Source organism: Eucyclogobius newberryi, unplaced genomic scaffold (assembly GCF_026437365.1).
Source record: "Eucyclogobius newberryi isolate DKJ021-1_F unplaced genomic scaffold, fEucNew1.0.hap1 SCAF_54, whole genome shotgun sequence".
Taxonomy (NCBI): Eukaryota; Metazoa; Chordata; class Actinopteri; order Gobiiformes; family Gobiidae; genus Eucyclogobius; species Eucyclogobius newberryi.
The window spans coordinates 407,501-416,720 of NW_027316212.1; the positions used below are offsets into that span (position 1 = coordinate 407,501).

Sequence of the window (9,220 nt, forward strand, 5' to 3'; positions counted from 1 at the left end):
GGACTCAAGTACACCAAGAGAGTGAAGGACTCAAGTACACAAAAAGAGTGAAGGACTCAAGTACACGAAGAGAGTGAAGGACTCAAGTACACAAAGAGAGTGAAGGACTCAAGTACACAAAGAGAGTGAAGGACTCAAGTACACAAAGAGAGTGAAGGACTCAAGTACACAAAGAGAGTGAAGGACTCAAGTACACAAAGAGAGTGAAGGACTCAAGTACACAAAGAGAGTGAAGGACTCAAGTACACCAAGAGAGTGAAGGACTCAAGTACACAAAGAGAGTGAAGGACTCAAGTACACAAAGAGAGTGAAGGACTCAAGTACACAAAGAGAGTGAAGGACTCAAGTACACAAAGAGAGTGAAGGACTCAAGTACACAAAGAGAGTGAAGGACTCAAGTACACAAAAAGAGTGAAGGACTCAAGTACACAAAAAGAGTGAAGGACTCAAGTACACAAAGAGAGTGAAGGACTCAAGTACACCAAGAGAGTGAAGGACTCAAGTACACAAAGAGAGTGAAGGACTCAAGTACACAAAGAGAGTGAAGGACTCAAGTACACAAAGAGAGTGAAGGACTCAAGTGCACAAAGAGAGTGAAGGACTCAAGTACACAAAGAGAGTGAAGGACTCAAGTACACAAAAAGAGTGAAGGACTCAAGTACACAAAGAGAGTGAAGGACTCAAGTAAACAAAGAGAGTGAAGGACTCAAGTACACAAAGAGAGTGAAGGACTCAAGTACACAAAGAGAGTGAAGGACTCAAGTACACAAAGAGAGTGAAGGACTCAAGTACACAAAGAGAGTGAAGGACTCAAGTACACAAAAAGAGTGAAGGACTCAAGTACACAAAAAGAGTGAAGGACTCAAGTACACAAAGAGAGTGAAGGACTCAAGTACACAAAGAGAGTGAAGGACTCAAGTACACAAAGAGAGTGAAGGACTCAAGTACACAAAGAGAGTGAAGGACTCAAGTACACAAAGAGAGTGAAGGACTCAAGTACACCAAGAGAGTGAAGGACTCAAGTACACAAAAAGAGTGAAGGACTCAAGTACACGAAGAGAGTGAAGGACTCAAGTACACAAAGAGAGTGAAGGACTCAAGTACACAAAGAGAGTGAAGGACTCAAGTACACAAAGAGAGTGAAGGACTCAAGTACACAAAGAGAGTGAAGGACTCAAGTACACAAAGAGAGTGAAGGACTCAAGTACACAAAGAGAGTGAAGGACTCAAGTACACAAACTTCACTTCTGCAGAACAGGTTTCCCTTCATTCTTCATTCAGACACTAAAGACAAAGCTCTCTTTCTCTCTGCTCTCTCTCTCTGCTCTTCTTCTCTTTCGCTCTCTCTCTCTGCTCTTCTTCTCCTTCGCTTGCTCTTTGCCTGCTCTCTCTCTCTGCTCGTATTGAGGCTGTGGGAGGGACATGACACTCTCTACATTGCGAGATAGGGCCAGGCTGGACACTCTTTGTAATCAGCAGGACACAGATGTGAACGTGTGCGACCAGCAAATGGGAAACAACTGAAATGTGAGTCTTTTTTTAAACAGATTTGAATCAAAACGCCTCGGGATCCCCCCAGAGGAGTTGGATGAAGTGTCTGGGGAGGAGGAAGTCTGGGAGTCCCTGATCAGACTGCTGCCCCCGCGACCCGGCCCCAGATAAACGGACGAAGATGGATGGAATCAAAACCTTATTCAAAAGTTTAAAAGAGTTTTCAGTTTTCATGATCAATCATCATTTCTGTTCAAACAAAACTAAATGAAACTGAACATGTTTTTAAGCATCAGAGAGAAACCTTCAGTTTGAGGCTGATGCAACTGACTATGGGTTAGGGTTATAAAGAATATAATTTCAATATTACAAGTTACAGAGCATTTTTCAGTCCTTGAGAGCGACGTTTCTGATGTTTTGCAGTTAGATGTCCTTCTTATCTTAGAAGTTGAAGTACTAGAAAGTACGAGACGGCTAACGAGCTGTGGATACTGAACACGCTCTAACGTCCTGCTCGCGGCGACTGGAGCTGGATTTGGCGCTTGTTGGCGAGCGTCCGCAGCAGATCCGTGGATGGCGAGGGATCGAGTATCAGCGCTAACCCCAAACACATTTACACCTGACACTATGATGAATGGGTCTGTGTGCGGGCTCCGGGGCCTGTTCCTGCATTAGCCCCCCTCCACCACCAGCTCTAACCTCCAACTGGACGTCCCACATGGGGATCGCAGTGGTCAGAGGACCTAAAGGTCTAAATGTTTATCCTGGGACAAAGTCAACCAACCAACTCATGATTCATGCAGGATATTTGTCTTTGTGAGTATTTTTGCATCTTCATTTCTTTATGTGAACTACATTTCAACCTCCGCACGGGAGTAACAAGGGAGTAAAAGGGGAGTAACATGGGAGTAACAGGGGAGTAACATGGGAGTAACAGGGGAGTAACAGGGGAGTGACACGGGAGTAACAGGGGAGTAACATGGGAGTAATAGGGGAGTAACAGGGGAGTGACACAGGAGTAACAGGGGAGTAACATGGGAGTAATAGGGGAGTAACAGGGGAGTGACACAGGAGTAACAGGGGAGTAACATGGGAGTAACAGGGGAGTAACAGGGGAGTGACATGGGAGTAACACGTGAGTAACAGGGGAGTAACAGGGGAGTAACATGGGAGTAACAGGGGAGTAACGCAGGAATAACGCTGGAGTAACGCGGGAGTAACAGGGGAGTAACATGGGAGTAACACTGGAGTAACGCAGGAATAACGCTGGAGTAACGCGGGAGTAACATGGGAGTAACACGAGAGTAACATGGGAGTGACATGGGAGTAACACGGGAGTAACATGGGAGTAACACGGGAGTAACATGGGAGTAACGCAGGAATAACGCTGGAGTAACGCGGGAGTAACATGGGAGTAACACGAGAGTAACATGGGAGTGACATGGGAGTAACATGGGAGTAATAGGGGAGTAACAGGGGAGTGACACGGGAGTAACAGGGGAGTAACGCAGGAATAACGCTGGAGTAACGCGGGAGTAACAGGGGAGTAACATGGGAGTAACACGGGAGTAACGCAGGAATAACGCTGGAGTAACGCGGGAGTAACATGGGAGTAACACGAGAGTAACATGGGAGTGACATGGGAGTAACACGGGAGTAACATGGGAGTAACACGGGAGTAACATGGGAGTGACATGGGAGTAACATGGGACTAATAGGGGAGTAACAGGGGAGTGACACGGGAGTAACAGGGGAGTAACGCAGGAATAACGCTGGAGTAACGCGGGAGTAACAGGGGAGTAACATGGGAGTAACACGGGAGTAACGCAGGAATAACGCTGGAGTAACGCGGGAGTAACATGGGAGTAACACGAGAGTAACATGGGAGTGACATGGGAGTAACACGGGAGTAACATGGGAGTAACACGGGAGTAACATGGGAGTAACGCAGGAATAACGCTGGAGTAACGCGGGAGTAACATGGGAGTAACACGAGAGTAACATGGGAGTGACATGGGAGTAACACGGGAGTAACATGGGAGTAACACGGGAGTAACATGGGAGTAACGCAGGAATAACGCTGGAGTAACGCGGGAGTAACATGGGAGTAACACGAGAGTAACATGGGAGTAACGCGGGAGTAACAGGAGAGTAACATGGGAGTAACAGGGGAGTGACATGGGAGTAACAGGGGAGTAACGCAGGAATAACGCTGGAGTAACGCGGGAGTAACAGGGGAGTAACATGGGAGTAACACGGGAGTAACGCAGGAATAACGCTGGAGTAACGCGGGAGTAACATGGGAGTAACACGAGAGTAACATGGGAGTGACATGGGAGTAACACGGGAGTAACATGGGAGTAACACGGGAGTAACATGGGAGTAACGCAGGAATAACGCTGGAGTAACGCGGGAGTAACATGGGAGTAACACGAGAGTAACATGGGAGTGACATGGGAGTAACACGGGAGTAACATGGGAGTAACACGGGAGTAACATGGGAGTAACGCAGGAATAACGCTGGAGTAACGCGGGAGTAACATGGGAGTAACACGAGAGTAACATGGGAGTAACAGGGGAGTGACATGGGAGTAACGTGGGAGTAACAGGGGAGTAACATGGGAGTAACGCGGGAGTAATGCTGGAGTAACGCTGGGCTAACGCGGGAGTATCATGAGAGTAACATGGGAGTAACGCGGGAGTAACAAGGGAGTAACATGGGAGTAACAGGGGAGTAACACGGGAGAAACACGGGAGTAACATGGGAGTAAAGCGGGAGTAACATGGAAGTAATGAGGGAGTAACAGGGGAGTAAAGCGTGAGAACCGCAGGAGTAACAGGGGAGTAAAGCGGGAGTAATGCGGGAGTAACATGGGAGTAAAGCGGGAGTAACAGGGGAGTAAAGCAGGAATAATGCGGGAGTAACATGGAAGTAAAGTGTGAGAAACGCAGGAGTAACAGGGGAGTAACACGGGAGTAACAGGGGAGTAAAGCGGGAGTAAAACGGGAGTAACATGGGAGTAAAGTGGCAGTAACACGGGAGTAACGCGGGGGTAACACCGTAGTAACATGGCAGTAACATTGGAGTATAGCGGAAGTAACGCGGGAATAACAGGGGAGTAATGCGGGAGTAACGGGGGAGTAATGTGGGAGTAACACAGGAGTAACAGAGGAGTAACATGGGAGTATAGCGGGAGTAACGCGGGAATAACGGGAGTAACGCGGGAGTAAACCGGGAGTAACGGGGGAGTAATGTGGGAGTAACACAGGAGTAACAGGGGAGTAACATGGGAGTATGGCGGGAGTAACGCGGGAATAACGGGAGTAACGCGGGAGTAAACCGGGAGTAACGGGGGAGTAATGTGGGAGTTACGCAGGAGTAACAGGGGAGTAACATGGGAGTATGGCGGGAGTAACGCGGGAATAACAGGGAAGTAACACGGAAGTAAAGCGGGAGTAACAGGGGAGTAATGTGGGAGTAACGTGGGAGTAACAGGGGAGTAATATGGGAGTATAGCGGGAATAACGCGGGAATAAAAGGGGAGTAACGCGGGAGTAAAGCGGGAGTAACAGGGGAGTAAAGCGGGAGTAACAAGGAGTAATGCAGGAGTAACAGGAGAGTCAAATGTTCAATATTAGGAGTGTGATTCATGGATTTGTTGAAATACTGAAACATGGAGCGTTATAAGACAAAATAATGCAAACTGATTGTCAAAATAATGTATGAAAGTAAAACACACAAAAGGAAAGAGATTAAAACTGGCGTTAACAATGATACATAAAAATAGAGAAGAATATTTGACACCATCCATCCATTTTCTTCCGCTTTATCCGGGGCCGGGTCGCGGGGGGCAGACTCCCACACTTCCTTCTGCCCAGACACTTCTTCCAACTCCTCTGGGGGGATCCTGAGGCGTTCCCAGGCCAGCCAAGAGACATAGTCCCTCCAGCGTGTCCTGGGTCTTCCTCGGGCCTGCTCCGAATGGGACATGCCTGAAACACCTCCCCAGGGAGGAGCCCAGGAGGCTCCGGAACAGATGCCCGAGCCACCTCAGCTGGAGGAGCAGCGGCTCTACTCTTAGCTCCCCCCGTGTGGTCGAGCTCCTCACCCTATCTCTAAGGGAGCGCCCAGCCACCCGGCGGAGGAAACTCATTTCGACCGCTTGTATCCACGATCTTGTCCTTTGGGTCATTAAAGCTCATGACCATAGGTGAGGTCAGAACGTAGAGTGACCAGTAAATCCAGCTCTTTCTTCACCACAACAGTCGATGCAGCGACTGCATCACTGCAGCTGCTGCACCGATCCAACTGTCAATCACACGCTCCATCCTTCACTCACTCGTGTGTTTCTAATTTACTTGACGCACATTTGGTGACCACGCCCTCCAGGTGAATGATGTTCGGATGGTCAAACTGCCCCATGATGCTGGCCTCAGACAGGAAGTCCCGCCTCTGCTTGTCCGTGTACCCAGCCTTCAGGGTTTTAATGGCCACACAGATTTCTCTCTTCCCCGGCATCTTCAGCCGGCCGCTGCAGACCTCGCCGAATTCACCTACAGAAGAAGAACAAGAGCAGCAGATAAAGCTTTGTGTCCCAGGTCAACGTCTGGTTTGGGGCAGTTTAGTCCTGGTTTAGTCTGGTTTGGGGCAGTTTAGTGCTGGTTTAGTCTGGTTCGAGGCATTTAGTGCTGGTTTAGTCTGGTTCGGGGCAGTTTAGTGCTGGTTTAGTGTAGTTTGGTGCAGTTTAGTGCTGGTTTAGTGTAGTTTGGTGCAGTTTAGTGCTGGTTTAGTCTAGTTCAGGGCAATTTAGTCCTGGTTTAGTGTGGTTTGGTGCAGTTTAGTGCTGGTTTAGTGTAGTTTGGTGCAGTTTAGTGCTGGTTTAGTCTAGTTCAGGGCAATTTAGTCCTGGTTTAGTGTGGTTTGGGGCAGTTTAGTGCTGGTTTAGTGTAGTTTGGTGCAGTTTAGTGCTGGTTTAGTCTAGTTCAGGGCAATTTAGTCCTGGTTTAGTGTGGTTTGGGGCAGTTTAGTGCTGGTTTAGTGTAGTTTGGTGCAGTTTAGTGCTGGTTTAGTCTAGTTCAGGGCAATTTAGTCCTGGTTTAGTGTGGTTTGGGGCAGTTTAGTGCTGGTTTAGTGTAGTTTGGTGCAGTTTAGTGCTGGTTTAGTCTAGTTCAGGGCAATTTAGTCCTGGTTTAGTGTGGTTTGGGGCAGTTTAGTGCTGGTTTAGTGTAGTTTGGTGCAGTTTAGTGCTGGTTTAGTCTAGTTCAGGGCAATTTAGTCCTGGTTTAGTGTGGTTTGGGGCAGTTTAGTGCTGGTTTAGTGTGGTTTGGGGCAGTTTAGTGCTGATTTAGTCTGATTCTAGCCCAGTGCTTTAGACCTGGTTCAGCCGTAGTTCATTCCATCTTTAAACAAATGATAAAGGTTTTAGAATGGACTTAGTTTCCTCGTTTACGTGGCTGAGAACGAGGACGATAAAAGCAGACTGCTTGCAAATTAAATCAGGTGAAGTGTTCTGACCGAGGCTCGTTCTGACCGAGGCTCGGTCGGTCAGTCTCGTTCGGTCAGTATCGGTCGGTCAGTATCGGTCGGTCAGTATTGATCATCTTTAATCCCTGACCCAGCCCCTCGCTCGCCCACTGGAGCGGGGAACGAGGGGAAATGGTTATTGATTGTTCAGTTTGATTCTGTTCCACATATTTATCTGTGACACGACTGTTACTGTCCAGGAAAAGACTCTCAAACAGGCTGAAAATAAATCTACAAAGGAACCGAATCATCAAATATAGTTTGAGCAAAAAAGTAGTTTTTTTTTCAAATTTCGGTTCAGTTACAAACCAAATAAAAGTCAATTAAAGAAAGCATAGTATAAATAACCAAAAGGAACTTGTTTCAAGCCTGGAAAGCATAATATCTCCATGGAAACAAGCATTACACCACCAGAAAAGTTGCAGAGTGCAGCTTTAAGGACAGAAAGTGTGGTGTATCAGTGAAGCGTTCTCACCGATGCCGATGACCTTCTCGATCTTGATGCACGAGGCGTCGATCTCCTTGGCGAACTCCCTGACCGCCTGGTTGGGGTCCTCGTAGGTGAAGGGGTCCACGTAGATCCTCACGCCTGGAGAACACACACGCTTCACTGTTTTTATCTTTAGGTCACAGTGAATATCCTGTTTTTGCAGCATGACAATGACGTGCATTTACTTGTAGATTGTTACATTTTCCCTCTTTTGCTTGTACTTTGAATAAAACAAATGAAGCGGTGACTTGGAAGGGTTAGGGTTGGGCTAGGGTTAGGGTGACTTGGAAGGGTTAGGGTTGGGCTAGGGTGACTTGGAAGGGTTAGGGTTGGGTTAGGGTTAGGGTTAGGGTTGGGTTAGGGTGACTTGGAAGGGCAGATACCTTGGTGCAGGTGCTTCTCCTCGTCGGCGTCTTGCTTGGCTTTGCTGTATTTATTCCTTCTGGGGACAAACAGAACCTTCTCAGGAGATGGACCATGTTCTTCTTCTGACCAGAACTTTACTCAAATCTCAACAAAAAGGATTCTCAAGAAAGATGAAACCAAATCAGCACCAAACCACGTGGAGAAACGACTATTAATATTTGACTATAACTTATGTTTTACCAGAAACACAAACCATCAAATCCAAACCAAGGAACTAGACCAGATCCTTTTCTATTATATGATAAAACATAGTATGCACTGTTATAAAATGATGTTTGTTTCTCCTGACATGCTAATTCTAATGCTAACGCTAACATAAGGACAGTTGTCAGAGTGGAGAGGGAGGGAGAGAGGTAGGGATGGATACAGAAACATTGAGGTTGAGAGACCTGGAGAGAAGGAATAAAAGAGAAAGAATGAAAGAGAGATAAGGAAGAGAGAGGGATGTGGATAAAAATTAAAAAAAGGAAGAGGAAGTGAAATGTGAGAAAGAGGGGAGGAGGGGAGGGAGAGGGGAGAAGATGGAGCGAGCTAAAGAGAGTGACAGCAGAAAGGAGAGAGAGAGAGAGGGGCTTCGAGTCGCCCTCAGATATGCAAATGATATGCAAATGAAGCTGCCACAGACTCATTTGCATATTAAAAAGCTGCAAACAGAAACGACATGTGGTTCTCAACCTGTGGTCAGCGCACAGCAGGGTTCTCTCTCCCTCTCTCCTTCTCTCCTCTCTCCCTCTCTCCCCGTCTCCTCCTCTCTCCCTCTCTCTCTCCTCTCTCTCTCTCCCCTCCCTCTCTCTCTTTCCCCCCTCTCTCTCTCCTCTCTCTCTCTCCCCTCTCTCTCTCCTCTCTCTCTCTCTCCCCTCTCTCTCTCCCCTCTCTCTCTCTCCCCTCCCTCTCTCTCTCTCCCCTCTCTCTCTCTCCCTCTCTCCCCTCCCTCTCTCTCTTCCCTCTCTCTCTCTCCCTCTCTCCCCTCCCTCTCTCTCTCTCTCTCTCTCTCTCTTCCCCCTCTCTCTCTCTCCTCTCTCTCTCTCCCCTCCCTCTCTCTCTCTCTTTCCCCTCTCTCTCTCCTCTCTCTCTCTCCCCTCCCTCTCTTTCTCTCCCTCTCTCCCCTCTCTCTCTCTCCCTCTCTCCCCTCTCTCTCTCTTTCCCCTCTCTCTCTCTCCTCTCTCTCTCTCCCCTCCCTCTCTCCTCTCTCCCCTCCCTCTCTCTCTCCCCTCTCTCTCTCCCTCTCTCCCCTCCCTCTCTCTCTCTTTCCCCTCTCTCTCTCTCCTCTCTCTCTCTCCCCTCCCTCT

At 48.1% G+C, this 9,220-nt stretch overlaps 1 protein-coding gene across 1 annotated transcript in view; it reads right to left on the reverse strand.

Annotated features, from left to right (window-relative positions):
* LOC140383559 (ephrin type-A receptor 4-like) overlaps positions 1 to 9,220 on the reverse strand; it is a 191,384-nt gene that overhangs the window by 14,609 nt on the left and 167,555 nt on the right. Inside the window, exons 5-7 of the mRNA XM_072466002.1 lie at positions 7,889 to 7,947; positions 7,491 to 7,604; positions 5,860 to 6,045 (exon numbers count right to left, since the gene is read on the reverse strand). Of these exons, the coding sequence (XP_072322103.1) occupies positions 5,860 to 6,045; positions 7,491 to 7,604; positions 7,889 to 7,947 (359 nt within the window). The remainder of the gene's footprint in view (positions 1 to 5,859; positions 6,046 to 7,490; positions 7,605 to 7,888; positions 7,948 to 9,220) is intronic.